Below are 24,516 nucleotides of genomic sequence, written 5' to 3' on the forward strand. Positions count from 1 at the left end.
ACATGCGCCCTTGCTTCATCTTTATAACCTAAGCGCCATGTATACTCACCTTGCAAGTACTCAGTTAAAGATGTACTTTATAAGGGAGCAAAATGTGAACAGCTCTACCCGCCTGAGCAGTGCTTCATTTCACCTCAAATTTCATACAGTGGTACCAGATCACAGTGCGAAATCGAATAAACAAAATTGGTGTCAACGTTTGAGTGTTGCAAACAACATTTCAGCATTGCACAAGAGCATGTGCTTCTAGGTTGTTCACTTTCATTTTGCTTGGTGAGGCATTGCTACCGGTGTACAATTCCAATTTATTCTGAACGGAATGTTTGGGTAAGGCAGCCAGCCACTGTGTGAAACAAATTTCACTGTGACACACACCTCTACGAGGTTCGAGGGAACGTGATGATGGTTGTTGCCTGAGGAAGTGTTCATAGTGGGCTTTCTTGTCGACGTAATGTACAGCGCACAAGTTGAAGGCCTGCAGTTGATTTTACATTTTGTTTCTTGCTGTTACAATGTTGTCTGTTTGCTTGCAGTGAATAGCAAAGCAGTGTTGCAAGTGCACTGTGCTAGCTGTCTACAATGGTGCACATTTCCTGTAATGACTGCCAACATTTCTGTTTTTGTGAAGCCTCATTAAACACATGACTTCAGAAAGCTGTCGGTCCTTTCACTAGTGAACAATTGCTGTGTCGCCATCACTACATTTATTGTTAATTAAACACATGCAAAAGAAATGCACTCACAAGGATGAGTGCTTTTGTGTACACAAACCTAAGTAATCTTATCACGCTTACACTAGTACCGTATGTGCCTTAAATCGGCATCGTGACAATGCGAGGCCAACTAGCCTACCAGTCAGTCCTACTAAACTGCAATATCCCATAGCTGTGCTTTAATGGGACAGAATGTTAGAGAAATATTATTAAGTGGTTACTGACAAAAATTCTGGCCTATAGTTTTTTTTCCCACCGTTATTTGTTGCTGGAGGCCTGTTAGCCATAATGCGACACATCGTCAAACACTGGCTTGGCAAATAACTAAAAAATCACAGCATATGCACGGAGTGGATGATGATGAGTGGGGCGAAGCGTTTGGACGGACGGAAGCTCAGACGAACTAATAGACGGACGGACAGAAGCACGGGTGTAGTTCCATTTGGTTTTGTACCATCTTTTCATCAACTACAAGTACCACCATCTAAAGAACACTGCACGAACTAAAGGTGGCTGCGTACTACATGCATTGGAGAATTTAAAAAACACGCCCTAAGGAGCCTTGCCCCTAATAACACGCTCATTACCGACCATGTCTCATTATGGGTTTGAAAGGGCATTAAAACGACAAGCCACTGAATGCTACTATTAGCACCTTGCGTGTGCAATGCTAAAGCATGTCGGTACGCAGAACTGTAACTCACTTCAAAAGTGTTCGCATCGAGAAGTCCTTTTAAACAGGAAACTGGAAAGCAATGTTGCAGAACAAAATACTTTCAACACATTCGGCGCCGCCACGGACTCGCGGGCAGCCACCAAGCAGTAGTCTTGAACAATGGCGGCTATTATAACTTGTGGCAGCTGCAGCGTGGTAATGTGACGGAGGTAGAGGGGTCACCACCAAGTCACTTTAAAGCCTATTAATGTCACAAGGTGCAGCATACAGTGCTCGCTCGTGCACGCAAACTTGAAAATTCATGTAAAGTACCTTGCAAGCTATAATTGCTGTTGATATTTTAAAGATTATATACACATGTTCACAGGTATCAATTCCACAGGCTATCTCTGCTGCGAAATTTTGTCAGTACCACTTTAAAGGTACCCTGAAACAGGTTTGACGATTTTGTACAAGCTTATTGGGCCGGTAAACAAAGTCCTAAGGGTCATTTACAGACTAATTTAAGTTTTGCGTAAACTGTGTAATTTATTACAATGCTGTGAAGCTGCAGATCACTGCGTCTCAGACAAATGCTTTTTCAACCAGCCATACACAGTACAATATCCATGGAAACACGACAATCCAAGGCTGCTGATCAGATTGGATATAGAATGCGCTGCATGTAAGAAAGATTAGCTGGTACGGTGGCGGCAGCTGTTGGATCAGATATCCACCACTCTGCGATCTTCATCTCTGTTGCTAGACAGCGTGTGTGTCGCTGGGCACACTGGGCTATGGTTTCCACGATTGCATGCAACCTGTCGACATTCAATCTCGGAGGTCATGACAGGGCAAAAGCTCTCCGATTTTTACTGCTGCCAACGTGTCTCATGAGTTGAGGAGGCAAGGCGTATATGAGAAGGGGGGTGAGAAGGAGTATATGATATAATTATCTGTAGCGGCCTTTGTACACGGCGTGTCGCTAAATTTGTAGTGCAAATAATTTGATGATGCTCCAGCCTAAATGCTGACAAAACTTCAAAGAACCGTTTCAGGGTCCCTATCGGGCGTGAAGGCCTACGAGTCTTGTAAACAAAAAGCTAGCGCCTGCACAAAATGCTAATCGCGCGACCTTTCAAGCATGATTTGAGGTGCACAGGCTGCACACTCACTTCATCTCTGCGAAAGTGTGAAGCCACGGCAGTGAAGAAGATAAAGAAGACAATCACCAGATGGAGCAGACGTGGAAACAGCAGTCTTGCTAGCTGCTCGGAGAGCGTTAAAAAAAGCAGCGTTCACGTAACTTGGCCTACTGATGGCTGTGAACTAACACTCAAAGAGCACACTACAGAATTATACGAGCCATGGCATATTAATATTTATGGCAGGCCGAAGAAGTACGTAATGCTAAAGAAGGGTTCACAACCATAGGCTGCACATGGGGGGATGTGGGCGCAAAGTCTATGCCAGACTTGATATGAGTCTATGCTGACTTGATAGGGAGGGGGGTGCTCCGAAAACCTTTCGCCCCCACCCCTCTGAAGGGGAAAGCTGAGCACACCTGTGTTGACAAGTACAAAATGAAGCATATGAGCCAAATGGCCGGTCAAAACCTAATGCGAGGTTTCAGTCTTTAATGCATTGCCATATAAGGCTTCAGCTTTTGCCTTCAAGTTGTGTTAACAATAGAACAAGAGGTCCTCAAAATTTTATTATAATGAAGGTCACTAGGTAATCCTTTGACAATTGTTGCTCATAAGGCTGTGATGGAAATGTGTTCATAAAAAAAAACTATCTTCGTGCATCTGTCTTTTTTCATGCCTAGTGAAACGAATTTGACACTAAAAATTTTAGCACAGCAATGCATGGTAGACACAAGAAGAGAACTGCAGGAAATTGGTACTATTGTGATCTAGAACTTCCCCTGCCCTGAGCAATAATTTCCATTAATTTTATGCTACTTGATTGTATTGATTTGCATTAGTGTGTAGGAGCATGGCTGCGAAAACATGTTGGAGACCATAAATGCTTGGGTTTGTTGCCCTTAATACAAAATTTTTTTGTCCTTGCATTGATCTTCATGATATATGACTTCCTTGACAATACCACAAGCTCAGTGAGCCAATAGTCAGTTTTAAACCAAACCGATCCTGCTTGTGCACTGGCATATAGGCCACTCTGCACAAGGGAAAGAGGCACAGACTCAAGAGTGCAGGCTTTTGATGCAACATGCACCCGTGCAGCCAAGTATTAAATGGCAATGGAAGCGTAGCTGTGAGAAGGTGATGAGTGGCAAGTCTCTTGCTTCTTTAATTTATGCATTCTTCATTGCATCGACAACAAACACCATACTGCTGCTGCTGCCAGGCTCAGCAGAGCTCACAGTACTCCGTCCAGCCATGGTTAGGTGGGCCTAGTGGAAGTACCCCCACTGAACGGTCCTTGGATGCGGTGATCAAGTCTGCCAGCCTAGGTCAAGGACATCAATCGACAGGCTGGTTTGTCTAATGTACCAGAGCAAGAAAGAGATGCAGCAAGTCAATTATTATGCCCTTGCTACATGGGACTCGTTCTGCCTTAAAGGGGCCCGGTAACACTTTTTGAGCATGGTCAGAAAACTCTGCCGATCAGTAGTAGAGGCTCCCGACAACACACGGGTCAAGTATTGGAGCACAGCACGCGGCCTGGAATTCACAATAGATTATCAAAGTCAGCTAAAATTAGCTTTTTTTTCTTCTCTCTATAAATCGCGGAATAAGCCCAAAAATCACTCGTAGTAAGCCCATCTATCAGCCATTGGCTGATTTCAACATGGCGTGCTCGGTTGTTACAGATGACGGCCGCGAGAGGCCGTCACTTGTCCACGCATGCGCGCGCAAAAGAAAAAGAAGTGCTCAAGGTCGTGAGGCCCAAGTGACGTTTTTTGTTTGCCCCTCCTATCCCTCCCTGCTTAGCTTCCAGTGCTTTCTTCGAGACGAGAGAAGAGAGAATGTGATTGCAGCATGTGACGAATCTTCGTAACTCCGCTTGAACTGGACGGATTCTTAAAATTTTTGCGGCCTTGAATTTGTAAGGTAATACGCTTTTCCAGTGAATTATTTCCATGGTTACTCAAGAAAGTGTTTTAGGGCCCCTTTAATGCATACTGAAATCTAGTGGAATTACACTGGCTACCTGGTTCACAATTATGGCATAACATCAAACTTGACCAGTCATGTACACGTTTCAATCTACGCAAATCATTTTTCGAAAAATTGTTTGTTGCGTTTCCAGCAAGGAATGCATGCAAATGATACAGTGTTAAATTTATCCAACTGTAAGATGTTCCTGTGCGTGTGCAACAGGACTCAAGAGGAAACATCCAGTGGCATAGACCGGAAGCCCCAGGACTTCAACGCATGAATCACTCAGTATACAGGGCTTGGCATTTGATGAAAACATCAGCAGCACACATCCTAGCTTATCAAAAGGATACAATCATCGTACAGTGACAGATCCATATCTTGAATGTTTGCTTCATGCCAGAGCACCTCGCCCAGAAACTTGTGCTGGTCAGGGTAGCGCCGGTACCTGCATGCAGCAGCACCAGAAGTGGTCACCAATATGTAAAAAGTGACAGCTTTGCCACAAAGGCAAAGCAATGAACGTAATAGCAACAAATAGGAAGGTCACGCGCAGAATGGCAAGCAGATCGAAACATGCCCTGCGTTTCTCACGTGCAAAAATGACGCACAAAACGTACTCACAGATACAGATGAATGCAAATAAGCGTCTCGGTTGTTACTTCACTGTGTCTCAAAAGTGTGCCCTTTTCACAAATAGGGACTGTGCAATGATTGCAGTGACCTTTGTGCGCCCGGTAACTACAACAGAACCGTCCTGGTGAAAGCCCAAGGCCAGTCAAGACGTAAAATTGTCCTCACCGCGAGATAAGCGCGTGCGTTAGCGTCTGCCCTGCTCCCTCTCCACAGGGCAAAACACGATAGTTCGCCCAGAGTAGCCTATCACCATTTGTAAGTGGTAAATATAAATAACTTGCTGTTTGAACGTTGAATAAGGTGCTCCTTCGTGGCTCAGTAGTTAACGCCTCGCTTTTACAATTCAGAGGTCCCACATTCGATTCCGCACGCTGGAGTCTTTCTGAATTATTTTTATTTCTTGTGTTTTTATGTATATAGATACATATACATATACGGTGAGTGATGGCAACGCTGACACTGGCGACAAAATTCAGCTGAGTGTGTTCATATAATTGCTATCGCAATAAAACGAAAATTTCCATCTCCCTCTGTGCGCATGGCCATGGTTGCAATGCTGTCTCACCTCCTAACAATGCCACCATTGCAGGCGGTGTACAGTAGGCCTCCGTTTGAGGTGTACCGCAGCTTCCACACGGAATTTTTGCCATGTTCGCACAGCCTCTCTTGAACTCCGATGTCTGGCACGTATCCCGATACTGTGTCGCCTCCTACGAGCAACACACCTGCACAACACAACCATTTCAGAGGGCTGAAAGAAACTATGTACACCCGTAGCTACATCACCACAGGCTGCATCTGATATAAGTAAAATAAGTAGTAATCAAGTTATGCTAAGGTGAATTAACCAAATAAAGCAAGACAAATTAGCAGAAAAATATCACTGTACAACAATTATATTTCACATGCAAACACTGCAGACGTTTGCGAAAAGATGGATAGGGACGTAGAATTTGTCCTTGCACACTGTTATTGACGATTTTCCTAAGCGGCGCACGGACACTGATCATAACTGGCCTTCCTACGGCCACTTGCCCCAGCCAACGCATTAGGTCAGCGGCAGCAGCCCTACCACACAACACAAACTGGAAGCCAACGTGGCAGCACCCGTGCGGACACGACCACCCGTTTCGATCCAAACTCGCGCTTGCTACACCCCCACTGTCTTCACAGCAATAAATAAATAGTGAAATCGGCTGTCGCTTTCTGTCATCTCACGCTGGGGATAAAACATGAGTTATGTTCTGTCTTTATTATTAAGAATAGTTGGGTTCATTTAGCGGTGCCTGCTAAGCTTCATCTTCGAGAATTTGAGCATGAATCTTGAAAACGGTTCAAGACACCTACAAACTCATTGCTCTTGTTGAAGCTTGTGGAAATCGAGAGCGCCCTCCTACCTGGCGCCTCGTTCCCCAGCGGCCGCGCGTGCGCCGACAATGTAGCCTGGGCGGGCATAAGCATCGGCATCCGCCAAGATGGCTGCCAGGGGGCCTCTTGGTCTGGGCGAGTCAAGCATCGGCTCTGTCCCGCGCTGGCATGTTCGGGCATGCTACGCTGGCACGCTGCGTGGGCCTACGTCACAACGCAGCGCCATTTCCCTTTGGGCCGCGCGTGACATCCTCCTCTCCTACGAGCTATGTTGCGCCCGACGATTCGCTCGTCGCGGCAGATGCACTCAGGCATCCACAAGGGGTTGACACGCTGCTCAGCAGGCGGCTTCTCATTCGTGCGTTCGACTTCGGCCCTCGTGCGGGAGTCGTCGCGCCCTAGGCAACCGTACTTGCTCGGTCTTGCGAAGTTCCCTATACGGCCTGCAAGCCCGCGAGTGTCGCACTATGCTCCATCTTGGGTTAATAAACCCGTTGTTCTTGTTTTCCTGCCTCGTGCGTGGTTTTTGGGCCGTGTTAGAAAAAACTACGAACCCGGCCGCAGCGTCGTCGCACGCAGCGGCAGTGGAGGACGTCGCATCCTTACACGGTTGCGCTTAGTAGGTAAGCCTAGTGCAAACCTATCTCCACAAGCTTCAGGACGTAAGTTTAAAGCAAATAAATGCGTATGTTGTGAACTTATGGGCCACACGGCACAGGACAGCTATGTGATAAGTTCCAGGTGGAAGGAAGCTGCATCCACGGAAGCAGCCACGTTACATTTTTCGCCGCGTCTGCCGGTTCGCTTTTACTCGCGTTAGAGCAGACGCTATGAAAACGTTGAGTAGACAATGTGATGTGGATGAGGACATTGAGCAGTGGTACCAAAGGCCACGTGGAGAGAGCCGTGGTAGGAGACGGTCACTTAGCGGTGGTCGTGCCATCATGTTTTAACAAACCAGCTGCGGAAAATTGTCTAGTTATCGTGATGTCACTGCTCTCCATATGGCTAAACAAGTTATGCCTAGATATCAAGCTGTTGACAGTGATAACACTAACATAATTTGCAAGGTAATCATTGTAGAACACTCAAACAAAAAGGAAGGGCAGCACTCACTGCGAAAGCCATCTTCAGCTGCCGAGCCATAGGCCTCTGGAGTAGCTGCCACCGAGTTCGCGCCGTGGCCCACTTCGAATCCGTGCAAGTACCGGCCGTCCAACGTGGTCACCTGGAACAGGAAACAGCACTATTGTTCACCCATTCATGTGCAGTATAAGGATGAAACTGTTCACAGCAGCTGGACATATGTGCAACAGCACAACCAAAATATACCGGCATCAGTTCAATGGTAGTTTTCCAATACGGGTCAGTGGGTGAAAGCATTCTGGAAGTATTTTTCGTTTTTTTTTTTTCCTCATTTTTTAAAGTTTGTGCTAGTTGATTTTGTACTTATGGCTCGCCAATATGCAATATAGGGGATGTAACTCCTCTATTTCATTCACAGCCAGTAGTCAAACGGTTGTATGTTAGTGTGAAGTATTGAAGGGTGCATTTCGCATTGTAGATAGCAGTTACCCTAACTGAAGAACTAACAGTCAAAAGCTCTATTTTTCCTCGCCCTGCCACAGTGGTCTAGTGACTAAGGTACTCGGCTGCTGACCCGCAGATAGCGGGATCGAATCCCGACTGCAGCAGCTGCATTTCCGATGGAGGTGGAAATATTGTAGCCCCGTGTGCTCAGATTTGGGTGCACGTTGAAAAACCCCAGGTGGTTGAAATTTCCGGAGCCCTCCACTACGGCGTCTCTCGTAACCATATGATGATTTTGGGACGTTAAACCCCACATATAAATCAATCAACCAATCTATTTTTCCTCTCAAAATGTATGAGCATTTTCATGCCCCTGCTGAATCCTCCAATTACCTACTGTTGGCCATAGCCAATGATATGGACACTACAACACTTTTTTTGAAAAGTAAAAAAATAGTAACAATCTGTAGATAACAGCAGCATAAGAGTGTGAGCCAGAATATTCCACTGTATGCAGTCACAAACGGCCCACACTACATCAATATGGATATCTTGCTTCCATTTGCAAACTCGAAGAGGGGGGAGTCAAATCGTCCCATCATGTTTTTTTTTAAATGTTATACGTATATATGTATGCATGCACACACAAACGTACATGAACACACATGCTTATGACTTTCTCTCCTGAAGCATGGTTTACTCAAAAACAATAATATGTGGCCCTCTGTTGAAAAATGAAAGTTATCACTTCATGCAGCTGCTTAGACACTTTGCAGACATTGTCACCACTAAGCAGAACATGGTCAACTTGTACAGTGGGCAAATGAAACATGGCATTAACACTTGACTAAGGGAGCACACCCCTTCTCTAAAGGTTGTGACTGCCTCTAATCTAGCCTTATTACGATCGAAGAGAACTATGTCAGCCCAACTTTTGTTGATTCACATGACAAGGAATTTACTGTTCTGCAACTGTACTGTACTTCCTCAGTTACAGCTGACATAGAGAACACTAGCGATTTGTACTGTCATCTGGCCGTGAAGTTAGCGAAGACAACAGTTGGCGCCGAGAAGCTGAAAGTTGAACTACAACAATACACACTGGCACTGATAGCGGCGAACAGAACGCTGGCCATTAATAATTCGATCTGCGGCAAGACGTGTTCACATTTATACATGTGGCAGTGAACATTCAAGCATTATCAACGGGGGCCGCGTTTGTTTGAAAATAAACTCAGCTCATCATGTTTCCATGCTCAAGCCTAACAGATAACCCTGAAATAATCTGGAATGCTTTCAGACGTTCTGGCTTGGTGTGCGTAAGGCATTATCTACATATGCAAGAGGACAAAGACACAAAACATAAAAAGAAAGGGGGGGTGTGGCAGTATCAAGTGTAGCTATGTTTTGTGCATATTTGTTGTAAGAGCAAACAAACCCTTCAACCCACTTCAGTAATCTAGCAGTCCTGGACTACTGACCTGAATGTTGTGGGACTGAACCCTGGCCACATTCCAATAGAGGCAAAATGCTAGAGACCCATGAATCCAAACTTAAATGCATATAAAAAAATTCCCAGGTGGTCGAAATTTCTGAGCCTTTTATTATGGAATTCCTCTTAATCAAACATACTCTTAAATTATTGCAGGTCAGCGCTGGTTGTGTGTGTGTGTCACTCTTTGTTTGTTTTAGTTTTTACTGTGTGCTATTAAAATTAAAGTCAACTTGTTTGTTTGCTATGCATGAAGCTGTTCGGGGGCTCTGTGATAAAAAGTGATTACGTGACCAGCTCACCTTGCAGACACCATCAGCAGAGAGTGAAAGCACCGTGCTCTGGTGACTACGCACAAACGGCCAGCTACTGTGCAAGAACAGCAGGTCCCGGATTGCATTGTCGTGCAGCTGAAAGCCAAGCATTAGTTGTCTATTAGGCACACTTGGTCTTCCAGAGGAGCAAGGAAACCCCATACATCTCTTGTGTGGCTGCCCTGTCATCTATATTTTCATCATTTATGGTATCTGTTTGTTATATCCCCTTCAGTGACAGCGTGTAAAATTGTACGCGTCAACTTCAGAGGTGTGTCATGTACCGCGTGTTTCTTCAAATACATAGCTTGAAACACAGTATGCACATTCGTGCAAGCTTCCTGGGTGGTCAACTAGGGGTCATTTAACTCTGTCGTGCCGCATATAACTGCACAGGATCACTTTTCTGGAGGCACTACTTTATTCAATATGCCTCGTTCCAGGACCAACAGCAAGACTTTTTTTTTCTATGCTCGAAATAAAAGAAACAAACTGTGAGTGCACTTTGCACCTAATGTTTGGTTCTTCTTATGCAAGGATTGAAACTGACTGATGACATAATTAATAGATGTACAGTTATATACTAATTACACTTAATTATGGGGAGAAAAAACCTTATTTTTTTTCTTAGAATGCAACATTGAATGCCTTGCAATCATGCCATGCAAATTTGATGCATTACCAGACACAGCATTTTAATACCTGAAGGGGATATGGACTGTCACCAATTCAACAATCTTACATCACATGCCAATATCAATCATGTGTATGTCATTGTGATGATGTTTTTTATATTTTTGATCTGTCCTCTTGCATTATGATCATACAGATAAGCAAAATAACATGTGAAGACTTACATCATACACAAAGTCAAGTGGCAGTGGCATCCGAAGATCAAAAAGGGTCAACCCCTGCATACACATACACACACAAAAAAAGCAAATAAAGAAGAGAACAGGCACACCGTTACTAACATGGGAATTTTTAATCAGCTTGTAACGCCTTGCTGAACTGTTAGCGGATATTTATATTCTGCCAGCGCTCTAAAAATCTATTTCTAATCTACTTTTCTGGCCAAATATTGTGCTTGTTATTGTCCTACCTAAAGAAATCACGAAACAATAGTAAGGTCATCACCTACCCTATATAAAACCCATGTAACATATAACGAAGGTACGAAAATAAAGGAACTTTTGATCTGTAGATTCAGTTTGCACAACCTGCGTATATGCTTGGCTGTCAATTTAGCAGAGCAGCTAGAAAACTAGAGCGAACTAAATCAACAATCGGGCCCATTTGAATGATGAGCTCCATGGTTTGCAACGTCCTTCTGTCAAAGTGACGTGGATCTCTTCCACACCTTTCCATTGGCCGAGCTGCAGACAGCCATGTTAGGGCAGATGGGGTCAGCGGCAAGGCTTGCCCTGTCCTTAGTGTCATAGGCACCTGCAAGTGCACAAGAATAAGCACCAGCTGTGGTCTCCTCTCATGACGTGTTGTAGCACGTCATGAGGTTCTGTGGTATGCCACAACCCTACATGGAAAACAACAGTATGTTGAAAACACTGTGAAAAGAGTGCGAGAAAAATAGTAGAAGCCCTTTGGATTGATCGACTAAAAGACAAGTGCATTAGCCATCCTACTGTTGCTTTACTAGATGAAAAGATTTTGCAACTAGCTGCATATATTTAATGTTGTTTTCTTTTCACTTGGTCAGTGCACGTGTGCCGTTGATGTAGTTTTTTGTGTGCGTGTGTCTGGACACGGTGTGTGTGGACAGAGTGATTGTTATATGCGCGAATGGTGTGCTCTCTGGTGGAATCGTGCAGATCGCATTAGATATTAAGCAAGTCTTTTTTTTTTTTTCAGAAATAAATAAGTTGTTAGAGTGTGCTTATCCATGTGTCTCCTTTCTTCGTCCCCGTGTGTTCTGCGCAAAGTACTTCCATGAAGTAAGCTTTGACAAGGTGTAGAGAGAGAGAGAATAAAATGAGGGGAAGGCAGGGAGGTTGATGAGAAATTGGAGCATCCAGTTTGCTACCCTGCACTAAGGAAAAGGGGAAGAAAGATAAAAAAGAAAGTGAAGAGCAAAATAGATGCGTGAAAAAGAAAAAAGTGAGCGGGGGTGCTGTAGCCTATTCAATAGGCCACTACCACACAAAAAGTTAAATAAAATGACTAAGACTTAGGCACAGAAGTGTGGTTATGAGTAATTATAGTAACAATAATAATTGTTGGGGTTTTACGTCCAATAACCACAATATTATTATTCAGGGACAGCACAGCAGAGTGCTCCAGAAATTCTGGCAATCTGGTGTTCTTTAACGTGCACCTAAATTTAAGCACACGGGCAAGTAGCATTTCCCCTTTATTGAAATGCAGCTGCTGTGGCTAGATTGGATATCATGACCTTCATGTCAGAAGTCTAGCACAACTACCAGACCACCGTAACAGATAACTCCAGTTGCAAGCCTAAATTCGTCTTCTTTACAACCTGTGTCAAAGGTATTGCTGGCAGCACAATGCTCTATCGCATCTCACCTATTTATTTGCTTAAGCAATGAACTATAAGGTATAAGGAAGGAAGCAAACAAATCTAGAAGACAAGGAGAGAACTATTATGTATAACACAAAAAATATATGTACAGGCTGTTTCACATTTAAAAGAAAACTGTGAGCATGTTTCAATGCACTGTTAAGTGTGAAACAGCCTGTATATACTGGATAAAATGAAGACATTTGTGCTTGTTGCAACATTAGCATTCGAGTTTTGACTCTGCATGATACCATCTTCTTCAATGACCCAACCGAACATGCTACTTATGGGATCTGCACATCCTTCTATTTACACTTCTCCAAGACTGGCATTATTCAAATGAGGCTTGCATAACACAGCTTGCAAAAGGCGAATAAAAAGAAAATAAACACCAACACCAGTTAAATGCCAGTTTTCGTGAAGTGTACTCACAGTTGTCGTACGTCATAACTTGCTCCCCACGCTCCACGTCTATCACAGCCAACCTCCTGGCTGTGGTTGCAGCAAGAATCTGTAGAGACAAGAAATTGTAAGTTTTCTCCGGATTTTATGAATCAGTTTTGGACAACTACAGGTAGCCACTTCAGTTTCAATTTAGTATGCTTTCGAAATATATAGGTCCATGTTTAGTAGTACGCAGATGAGGGTTCGAAAGTCAACTGGAGACAACCTGTCCATTTATATTTATGACATTTTCCCCTTGAAAAACTCTGCTAAAAGGATGTGTTAAAAACACACATACACAAAAAGAAAGTTACAATCTAAGACACTTGTTCACGTCCATAAAATCAACTTGCACTTACACGTGAGCCGTCACTGGTGAAACGAACTGCATTGATGTTGCGCGTCATTCCCATGGATGCTATCTGCAGGTGACACAAACATAAGTCACATTAAAGGGACACTAAAGGCAAATAACAATTTATGTCAGAGGGAAAGTTCAATGTATGACAATTTTTAAAATGGCAATATTATCAACAGCAGTGCCCTACTTACTGAAAAATTAAGCTTAATGTATAACACGACGGGCCCCATGAGTGGAATATTTTGGAAATGATCCTGATGTCATGAGTGCGACGGACTACAATTGTTCATTAGTTTTCATTAGTTATCAAATTAGCAGCAATAAAAAATAACCTCCCGTGCACCAAGAGACATAATAAAATACTGCTTGTTCATTTCTGTTAAGTTTATAGAAAAAAGAACCGCCAGGAGTTACCATGGGAAATGGTGTGAGTGGTTTAAAAGTTACATTTTCGCCTGGCTAAATGGACAGGTGATGCCATCTAGCGGGGCACAGTTGAACCAAGCATGCCCACTATCTCGAAGGCCATGGCAGAACATTTTTCAATGGCTGTTGTTGCTGCTGTGGCTCCCGCTACTTTCTCTTTGGTGCAACTAGTGCCGGCGGCTGTGAAGCAAAGCCGGGCAATGTTGTGCCCGGCAACAGTGACGTGAAATGAACCACTTTCAAGAGAGAGATTTGAAGTGTGCTAACGTGATGCGGACCACTAAAACGTGGTTTTATTTCAAAATAAGCACTTCCTTGGCGCAAGAGTAACACTTTGAGGTTTCTGGACCGCTATCTCAGCAATCAATATCAACTTAATATTTGCTTTTAGAGTCCCTCTAATCATATGTTCTAATATCTTAATTTTAGCTCACTTCGCAGAAGTTACCATGGCCTTGCTAGGATATGCTTAAGTTGTAACTTTAATAATGTGCAGTGCAGGATTAAATTCCAAGGTTAATCAATCATTCAGTTCAACAGCTTTGGGCATTAACTTGCCATACATGAGCATTTCCTCCACATATTTATTGAACATTTAGGGCATGATTGAAATTATAATTCAATGGCCAAGTGAGTCCCATAATACAATAAACGGGCAGTTTTTAAAATGGGGTATGCAGGGATGTCGTTTGTTGGGTATAATACACTATTTCCATCACTTTGTGTGTGTACTCTTAAGGGTGGAGTATGACACATGCACAGTCGCAACAAACACAAAGCTTGACTGCCCAATTTTAAAACTGCCAAATAAGGCAATAGACACTGTCAAGAAACAGCTGTTGCTTTCCAAAGGCGTGCATTAAGAGTTATCACACAGTATCACTGAACTAGGAGCGCAGCAATGACCACTCTCCCCTGCAGTTCACTTTGATTGCCTTTGGGTACTAGCTGAACACTTTGAACATGACATGTAGTAGAGCATAGTATGTACCGGCTAAATATGATAACTTTCTGAAATCTTTAGACAACTTACTGACAATATCTTTCCCACAAGCGTACAGATCACCAACACGCTCAGAAAATCATCTGAAATAATTTTCACTCTGCACTATAAACAAATTTTTCAACTGTGATAGAGCCATGACTTGGGCAAGTAACTGGGACTAACTTGAGGCTAAAGTTGAATAAGGTAAAAAGATTGGTGCTGAAGGATAAATGGCTGTTGGAGATTAATACTTGCCTGGTAACACATAAGCAGCTCCATATGCTGTGCTGTATACAGATTGACTTTTCCATCATAGGCACCCGAACAGAACAAGTATCTGTCCTGTGTAAGCATCAGAACATACATAATTAAATAAGTCACAGAGCATAACAGCCGGGGATGAAGTGGTGTAATCTCAATTAATGCAACAAATCGTGATTCCTGTAGTAAATATGTAATTCAACATCAAAATGATCCAATTGCTTACTTTATCGTTTTATAGTTATCATCGAGTGCAAGTTCCGCAGCGAAAGCTAAGAACACACACCATATAAAACAAACTATTTAAGGCTAAGTTTTGCAAAGATACATCGATTGCGTCTATCATTGCAATGTTTAAATTGGTGCTCATTTCTTGCTCAATACTCAATTAGCAGCGTAGTTGCAAACCCACCCGCAGTATTTGCCGAACGTAATTGCATTGTTTAGGCCAGCATTGTTTTGTCTTGCACGCTCTTTCAGCCCAACGACAGCGACATAAAAGAAAGGAAAAGGGGGAGAGGGGGTTTAGGCTAACAGGTGGTTGCTGTACAGCGAAACAAAACGCACCATACTACATCGTAACAGATTTTCCCCCTCATATTTTACACCAGCATAGGTGCGACTACAACGCGTGACATTTACCTAACCAAGACAAAACATGCATTGTTAACAGACTGTCTTCAATCAAACAACTTGCGTTCCTAAGAAGAAACGAAAACATCTCACACTTATCAACACTTCTCAATTATGCGAGCGCACGGTAGATGTACGAACATAGCATTGTAAATCAACTCGGCACGTAGTTGTATGCGCATCGACGTGAACGGTACGTGTCAGTTCCTCGAACAGCTGAGCCAGCAATCGAGGCGTGTTTACAGGAGGAAGATTGAGCACTTACCCGCGGGCTGAACGACACTCCGCGTACGCTACCTTGGTGGTACCGCAGAAAAACGGGGGAACCCTCTTTTTGCATTGCTGTTCGCCGTGCTTGCGTAGGGGCCCGAGGCCCTTACGTGATCGGACACAACAACAGTTGACGAATGCCTGCACGCTCGGTAACAGTCATCTCGGTTCGACCCGAAGGGCACGCATCTTTGTTGCACGCAGTCCCAACCAGTCCAGCGCCGCAGTCGTGGACTCGGCTGCACAGGTGCTAGAGCAGCGGAGTAAACGCCTGCGCCATACGGGTTTCATTGCGCCAGCGTCCATCAAGGACTCGCAACCAGCGCGTCGAAGGCATCCTCCGCCTCGGCTGCTTAGCGATGCACTATGCGCTCGGCGACGCAGCGATCAAACACCTCAAATGGCACGTTTCGCGTGGCACACTGTTCACCACATGGCGACGAGTCGAAAGTGATTAAGCAGCGTCTTTGATCTGCGCAAAATGCACGACTGTTGCTTGCTCTTCCTGCGACACAAATCACACACAGCAGCAGACATAACGAAGCGAAGTGCATAGCGCAGTGTTCATGGCGATGGGTCTAGCTGTAGGTATCCTAAACCGAAACACCAGTGTAAGCGATCAGACTTTTAGGGCACCAACATACCACTTTAATCAACGACGTAATGTCACCAGTAAAAACTAAATTGTTTAAAATAAACAGGAAGTCCTTCGTTAGCTTCAGAACCTAGCACTAAGGTTTTCACCGGCGTCGAAACCGACCTCCCAGCAATTTGGGTAAGTTTAGGAAGGAGGAGATTCGACTCTGTTGCTACACCTGTCGTCACGAACCACACGTACGTCCTACTTTTCAGAGCCGATTGAACTTTTGAAAGATCTTGGGTTCTTTTTTACTCCTTTGCAGGTAGTCTAGTAAGGTGTAGAAACCCGCGACGCTCATGCCTGCATCGGCACTAGCTTATTCAGCCTGACACATGACAAGTCTGTTCTTATTGGTTCTTACATGTCCCATGGAAAAATATTGTGCCATTACATTCGCTACACATGGTTCATGACCACATAAATTTCACGAGTTTTATTGAGGCTGCTGAACCATTGTGGGCATGGCAATTCGTGAGGGATATCACACTGGGGGGCTTCAGGCTAATCTTCACCGCCTGGGTTCTTTACGTGCTCCCACAAGCATTATTTCCATTACACACTTACCAGTAGCCACCAATGCTGAAAATCTAGCCTGTTATTTATGCTCTGCAGCAGCATATCTTTTAGTGTGGTGGCTATTATTGAATGTCTGCAATGTCCCCCATGCTCCCCGACAAACTGTTCCCAACGAAAATCATTTTGTAACTGAAGCAAATCGCAGTCTGAACATAGCAGGGTCACTAAATTGTTGGTAAAATGACTACATTTGTGCTTACATTAGAGACTCAAAGTGACAAGTATCTCTAGTGCAATGCATTATACATCAGGTTGAACTTTCACTATCAGAACACTTACAAAGAGAAGAAACTGATGGATATGTTGTGCGTAAGTGAGGTTAATAAATATTTCACACCAAGGCCCAGTATAAGTGAAAGCAGCAATGAAGGACAGTACCAATGCTATGCATTCTGTATTCTACACCCCCATGAACAGGGCTGTCCTGTTTGGTATCAAACCAGTTGAATGCATGTGTTGTTGATGTTCCAGCCGATGCTCTTTGTTCGTCACTACGAGATGTGCGCTTTTTGTGAATGCACTGGCGCTTCTGCACAAATGTGTGCCATTTTCGAGTGTAAAACTTCTTTTTTCCTCACCCCCCTAAGTAACGCCCACTTGGGTGATGTAAGTGGCACAAATAAATAAATAAAACAAACATGCCACACCACAGCCACCGAACCACAGTTGTGCACCTTTACTACTGAAACAAAAAAAATGATTTCCTTGCAGAATATAAGCCCCATGCGTCAGGTTTACTTTATTGATTTCCTATTTACAAAATGTTTAAGCAGATAACGAAACCAAATATCCACACATCATAGTGACAATGCATGAAGACTTGAAATGATGAAAACAAAGGGATGAAGGTAACATTGCTTGCTCCATATGTCTAGGCATCTACTCATGGCTTGCTTTGCGAGGCCTCTTTCCTAGCAGCATCTTGGAGCAACTGTGTGTCCACTTCGTCTGCTGGCAGCTGAACATAACGCACAACGGAACCTCTTATGAAGCAGTTCTTGACAGAGAGCTGAAATAACAAAATTAGACATCTTAGCACACAACTTTGTAGGTGATCCAAGTACACAAGCTGTCACATTTAGCTACAAAGAAGGAAGCACTTTTGTTTCCTATCTATGAAAAGTCAGTGTGGTAATTGCCCTATAATAGAGAAGCACAACTTAACGCAGGAGAGACCCTACCAAAGCAACCAAAGTGTGACACTCCATTGTCTCAGTGACTAAAGAAACGGTCCTACTCATCTACTTGGTGATGTCACCAACCTTCCAACTCATGTTGTCGGTCTAATATGTGCAGGCTTGTGCGAATCCACCTTTGAGGTCAAAATGTCACTCAATTCTAAAGATTTGCCCTACTAAGGTTCACTATGTTAGTCTGTCCATCTAGTTTATGCTCACTGTTATCCAAAGTTATCAATGTGAATAAAAGTAATAAAAATACACAAGGTGAAAACTGTATCAAACATGTTGGTTTAACTAGTGCTGATATTCATAATGACAAAAAAATGAAGAGACACTCCTGGGCCATAACCTATAGTTTTTCTTGATACACCTGCTTTCTCAGACCCAAAATGGGTTCAAAAATTTAAAAACTCCATTATCACTTGTTGTCTAGTGGTGCTTCACCTAGTTGATGGCATGAGTTGATGATAGTGCACTCTTTTTTGACATATGAAGAAGAAAGAAGTAAAATGGTAATTATGCAAGCAAATTATCTATACAAGCAACTTAATTAAAGAATCCCTGACACCAAATTTGGAAACTCAAGATGATTGTGCTGTTTAATAGTCCTACATGCGGGGTCACCTCTGACCGATTATTAGTGGCGAGCATTGCCTAGAAGATATTTTAATTTGGTTTCAAAGTAGGGTGCACACTACTCCGAGTATCCAGATACAATTGACGTTTTCTGTGGTTTCACATAGACCGGGGAAACCCTTGTGACGTTGCAGAGGTCAAGAACATTTGTGGAGCGCACATAATACTCAGTCTGGCACCCGGTGAGGACTATTGTTCATCATCCCTCCCGCTCTGTTGTCGGGCTGCTCTCGAAGTGGTTTTGGCTGCTTACGCCAAGAATGCTTTTCTTTTTTTCTGAGGGGGACACGCTCAAAGTCCCCACGTCATCTCATTCTTTACCGCCTGTGGGTCTCCCTATTTGAAAACAGCATGTTTCAGCGTCTCCGAAGCTTAAGCGCACGTGATCTCAGGTGTTGCTCTGCTGTGGGGTGCTATTTTTTTATGGTATCTTAAGCGGGCGTTTCGAACTGATGCAAAATCGCTTTGAATTAATGACGCTAGCATTAAACATATGATGCGTTAGAGCATTTATGATATTATTTCAGCCTAACCAGATCCAAATCAGCTACAAATCACTGTAAAAAACACGCAAACAAATCTTTTGCTGTCAGGGGTCCTCTAAATAGCTTCATGACCATATGTCAATGTGTGACAGTGAACACCCACAAGAAATGGCGAGTCATAAACAAGTACTCCTAGTTGCCATGAATGCTACTAGCACCACTCAATTTTCCTTTGCAACCATTCATGCAAATAACAAGCCAATGTTGCCATGCGGAATGAATTGTTCCTAGGGGAGTACTTTGATAGCATATGGAAGTGGCAGCAGCTTATGAGAAATTAGAAGTGGGCTTCGTAAATACACAAATGTTCAGTGACAGCTGACAAATGATCAGTGCCATTATCAAGACCAAATGCCCTATTACCATATATAAGTGAGCATTCATCTATGGGTGAGCACACAGACTTTCTCTTTATATTTTCCCCTTTACCACATTTAGGTCAACCAATTGACTTCAGCCAACGTTAAACCACCCTGTTTTCTAGCCCCGCTTACCTTGAAGGAGTACCGACACAAACTTCTGAAGGCAAAATAACTTGCAAGAGAGGCTTGTGTGGACACGCGCATGCCATCCACAAAATATTGATGGCTAATATAAACCGTCACATACTTGAAATCCATTATAAAGTGTGTGCCACGAAAATGAATGTGAAACATAGCACCTTGCAATTTCAACTTGTTTTGAATGCAAAGAACCAGCAAACACCTATGTCAAAAGTCTGTTTTGGCTGCCACGCTCAAAGTGTGCACACTCTCACGCAGTTGTCAATATGATGCTGCATGCTGAACACGTGGCGAGTGTATCACTATTTTGCGAGTTCACGTGGGCGCATTTACAAACAAACCACACAGTAAAAGCATCTCACAGTAGACATTGCACACTCCAGAAAACAAGACTTCCAGTAGTGATAATTAGGTTATTAACTACTTATTAGAAAATAGAAAAATACAAGATGTAAAATTTTTTGTGCAAGTACTGCTTTAACGCATAGAATATCAGGGTCTCACCCGAAAACTTTTGAAGAAATATAGTGTTGATTGGAGTAATCTATTCCGCATTCAACTTGCTGGCATTTATCTAATTTGTTTGAATGTCACGAGTTTATATCTGCATCATTATTTATGCTGACTTTGCCCAGACTATGGTGATTTCCTACAATCAATCTTGAGGCACTGTCTGTAACCATGTGCAAGCAGTGCTGCACAAATGGGGGGTGGGGGGGCAGGGAACTTAACTTAGCCTTCACTGCCCAAATCTTCTTTACAGAGAATACCAGTAAAGCCTTTAAAGCGGCACTGACATGAAAATTTTGGGTTGCTTTTTCGTCAAATGAACGTTCAAGCATTCAAGAGCCTACAAAATGCAGTGCTAAGCGTGAGTTAATTCTAAAAAAAGTATGTTTTTAAAAGCTAGTTTCGGTTCCCACTGTGCCCTGACATTTAAACTTGAGCTTCTCATCACGTGCTCGTGCAAAATACAGTGACATTTCCATGACCGCTCCGACCTGTGTACACTCTAGCTCCATTGACAACATACAAGCGGACATCTTTGAAGTTTTGGGACCCGACGTCATCACAACTAGCCAACTTCAGTGTGAAGTCACCAGCATTCATACTGTAGCCTGATGTCAAGCTAGTTTTAACATTAGGTGTGCCACAGGAAAATTGACTAATATCAAAATAAAAGATCTTATCAGCATTTTATGAGCTTCACACTTTTTTAGAGCTATCTCTGTATACAGAAGATTTCTACGGGTCGAGTAAACTCATTTTCGGAAAAAAGGTGTCAGTACCCTTTCAAGTAGAATTCCCACCTTTTTAAAAAGACTGTTTCGAAAACAGATCAAAATCGTATGTGTGGCAAAGGTGATGCCCGACACTACAAGGCACAGATTTGTTAGCGGGATGCCCAACAGAAAATACCGCATGTGACAACACTTGGCTCCCACAGAGCCGACTCAACCTAAAGTGGTCACAGCACTGTTCCTCGGTATTCTCCCGTTCCCATTTTCTTTCAAACTTTGTTTTCAATAAAGTCTTGAAACACACTCCTGCAATTAGAGTCATACTTCGGGTCTTTCGTATGCACAGTTCAAGCCACCTTGTATAGTGAATGCACATTAAGCAGAAATCTTGAAGAAAGCCTTAGCACCAGGGCGATTTCAAAGAGTTAGCGATAACTTAGGGTAGCAGTATTCGTTCACACAAGTGTTCAGTTGACATTACTGCAATTCAGAAGGTGGCTTGAGGTTGAACTTCCCAGACAGATTCTCGACCTTCCAAGGAATTTCGATTAAATAGGTAAACATCATCATTGATGTTACTATTATTGGACATCTTATTTGCTGTTGAATTCCTGATGACGCGAGAAAACATCATATCATGCAAACGCCTGCTCTCCCTCCTCTGTCGTAACTCTACGAGATCACCAGTTTCAACCCCACTCCGAAATACTGGGTGCACGGTGATGCACATGTGACTTGTTCCTCGCTTTTTTTAACAAGCACTCAAACAGTACATGCGGCACACCCAGCGTGTAACTATATATGGATCATCACACGAAAGGAGCGCCAGGTTTGAAATGCGGCAGTCAACAAGACTTAGTGCGCATAAACTGTGCAGTCGTACTTCGCGCCATTTCACAGAGATCAAACATTACTCACCATGTGAGGGTATTTGTCCTGCTCAGTGACACTGATGTCTGTTAGCTTTATATTTAAATACTGGTCCACTGAGTGGAGCGTTCCACACATACTGGTAAAAAAAGGGGGAAGAAAAAGACAAGATTTATTCAATTCAATGCATTCCAAAGGCGCATCGCAGCTGGACAGACTTCTCACCTCAAGTCGTTTTTCAACTCAACAACGACGTCCTTACCGACCAAGGACTTGAAAAACGAGTAGAACAGCTGTAAAAGGCATTGCATAAATGTAAACACCAGGTCGAATTTTTTCATACACAGACTAAGCACGCAAAAACGCTTTGTCAACGCAAAGGTGAAGTAGTATGCAGGCATAAATGTTCTTTCCCGAGTGCTAGTCCGCGCAAATTTAGGTCGGCAGGCAGTACAATTAACGAATAAGATATATGGTAAGTTCCTTACCATGTTCACAAACACGAAAAAGGACAGCTTTCTTGACAACACCAGTACACTACAAGCGATACACGCCGATCTTCCGTGCGTGGCTATAAACGAGCGTTGTAAAGCAAGAGACGGCACAGGCGGTACTAGCACAGAACACCTACCAGTTTCAAGGCTAGTGTTGTGAGCGGCCGACGCTTGGCGCAACCGGCGCAACCAGCATAAGGTCCGGGCGAAGAGCATGACCTCCGCAACCAACTCCGAACCACGGAGCAAGAGCATTTCTTCCACTGTAACTCCGGTAAAGCATTTCAAAGGCTACGCAAAAAATTAAGTGTTGGTATGTGCCTGTTGAATTGCACAGCAGCCTATAGGCGCGCTGAAGAATGACGAACTTGGACAAGAAAAATTGATAGATCACGTTCTATAATCATGCTGATAAATGAATAACATGGTCAGTCTTTTTTTTTTTTCCTGCAGAAAGTTCAAGAAGGTGCACATTACTCGATCAAGACAGAACGCTTGGACAAGTGGTCCTGCCTTTATCACGGCTATCTTAAGATAATCACCGGGTGATTGAAATGAGGTCGGGCACACGTGCGAACATTCTTTCCCGTTCCGATCATCCACGTGCTTGTTGGAAGAACAAGTTGCAACGCACATCCCACCCCACCCCCTCTCCCCCTTTTTGTTTGTTTCTTTTATTTTGCTTCATGAATCATGATCACTCACACCCAAGCACTTTTGCCTATCGACTATTTTTCCACGTTGCTTGCGTCGTCTAATTTTCTTGTAATATGCACCAACTACCCCAACAACAAATTATGGAGATGCAAAACTCGGACAGCATTGCCCTTCAACATTTACCCAAGCGTGAAACTGTCTGTGCATACGTACCTGTTAAAAACAAAAATGCCCCGACCTCCCCGAAGGAAATCGTGAGAAAATGCGAATGCATTGCGTTGCCTCCATAGCGGTGTTTCGCACGTGAGAACCCAACATTAGAAGAATAATTTTCTTTTTACATGCGGAGCATGTTATACTAGGGGCTAGTCATGCGCCATCGCCGTCCGCAGCCTCCCCTCCTCCTCCGCCAACCATCTGTGCATCCCTTCCTCCTCTGAACACAGCGCACTGTGTTGCGTTCGCGGGACGTGCATCGACCACGTCTTTGCAAATTTCGACCTTCGACCACTGCAACTAGTCCCACTCACCCTTCACTTTACGGACCATAAAGCCATCTTGCTCAAAATACCCAAAGCGTCCATAAACATCGTCTTTCGCAGCATACGTGCGTGCGTGTTCACTCATAACACACTCGCATGTCGCAAATTACAAACCACATTTATCGCAGTTCAACATATATGCTCCGCATGCTAACCAGTACGTTCCCACTCGGGAAACTGCAGTCTTTTTTTTTTTCTTACACCATGTAGCCAATAGCGCTGTTCACAGCACGCGGCGTTTTTCTGTCGGGAAAACGCGACGCGTACCGCGTTTCCAGCTCTAATAGCTAGCGTTCACGGTTAAAAAATAATATGAAGTGAACAAAACAAACAGCGGTCTCGGCTTGGCGTTTCACAGTGGCGTCTCGAACCAAAGCTTTGCTCGAACACTGATTTCTGGGTGTTCTTGAGAGGAAACCAGCCAGCGAACGGTCGAAAGTGAGGCGCGAGCGGCCAGAAAAGTGGGGCGCAGGGAGGAGAGAGAGCGAACGGCGAAAGAATGAGCGTTGAAGCACTGCACCTACTCTTTCCTACACTCTCTCGCACCACATGCTCCGGTTGATAGAGGCGAGGATAGGCGCACGCGCCTGCAGCTGTTGCTATGGGAGAGGGAGTGAGAGCGGAGAGATAACACCTGCCGGCACGCGGACAACGCCGGATGCCTGACATAGCCCAACTATATAAGAAATGCATTCGCATTTTAAATCAAGAGCTGGATGAGTTGGTACATTTCTGGAAAGCTCGGTAATGTGACTGTCTCATCTACCTCTCGCATTGTTTTTAGTATTCTGGAAGCAACTGTGTACACTCATAAGACTATAACCTAATGCTATAACGAACCTGCTTAATTCTATTATTTTTTTGTTAGTTTTCTCCCATAAG

The 24,516-nt window shown here is 43.7% G+C and overlaps 2 protein-coding genes across 2 annotated transcripts; both read right to left on the bottom strand.

Annotated features, from left to right (window-relative positions):
- Positions 1-3,644: 3,644 nt before the first annotated feature.
- LOC119163393 (uncharacterized) lies at positions 3,645-16,211 on the bottom strand. The gene is made up of 11 exons (XM_037415380.2): positions 15,745-16,211; positions 14,841-14,927; positions 13,173-13,235; positions 12,802-12,880; positions 11,194-11,279; positions 10,691-10,744; positions 9,822-9,929; positions 7,614-7,725; positions 5,695-5,854; positions 4,847-4,941; positions 3,645-3,832 (listed from the first exon to the last, which is right to left on the bottom strand). The coding sequence occupies exons 1-11, from the start codon at positions 15,817-15,819 to the stop codon at positions 3,741-3,743; spliced, it is 1,011 nt and encodes a 336-aa protein (XP_037271277.1). The 5' UTR covers positions 15,820-16,211; the 3' UTR covers positions 3,645-3,740.
- A 1,469-nt stretch (positions 16,212-17,680) lies between these two features.
- LOC119163394 (U6 snRNA-associated Sm-like protein LSm2) lies at positions 17,681-22,564 on the bottom strand. Its single transcript, XM_037415382.2, has 4 exons — positions 22,430-22,564; positions 22,167-22,234; positions 21,990-22,080; positions 17,681-17,974 (listed from the first exon to the last, which is right to left on the bottom strand). Exons 1-4 carry the CDS (start codon positions 22,430-22,432, stop codon positions 17,849-17,851), a joined length of 288 nt encoding a protein of 95 aa, XP_037271279.1. The 5' UTR covers positions 22,433-22,564; the 3' UTR covers positions 17,681-17,848.
- Between the last annotated feature and the right edge of the window lie 1,952 nt (positions 22,565-24,516).

The sequence above is a fragment of the Rhipicephalus microplus genome, chromosome 9, assembly GCF_043290135.1.
Source record: "Rhipicephalus microplus isolate Deutch F79 chromosome 9, USDA_Rmic, whole genome shotgun sequence".
Classification (NCBI taxonomy): Eukaryota; Metazoa; Arthropoda; class Arachnida; order Ixodida; family Ixodidae; genus Rhipicephalus; species Rhipicephalus microplus.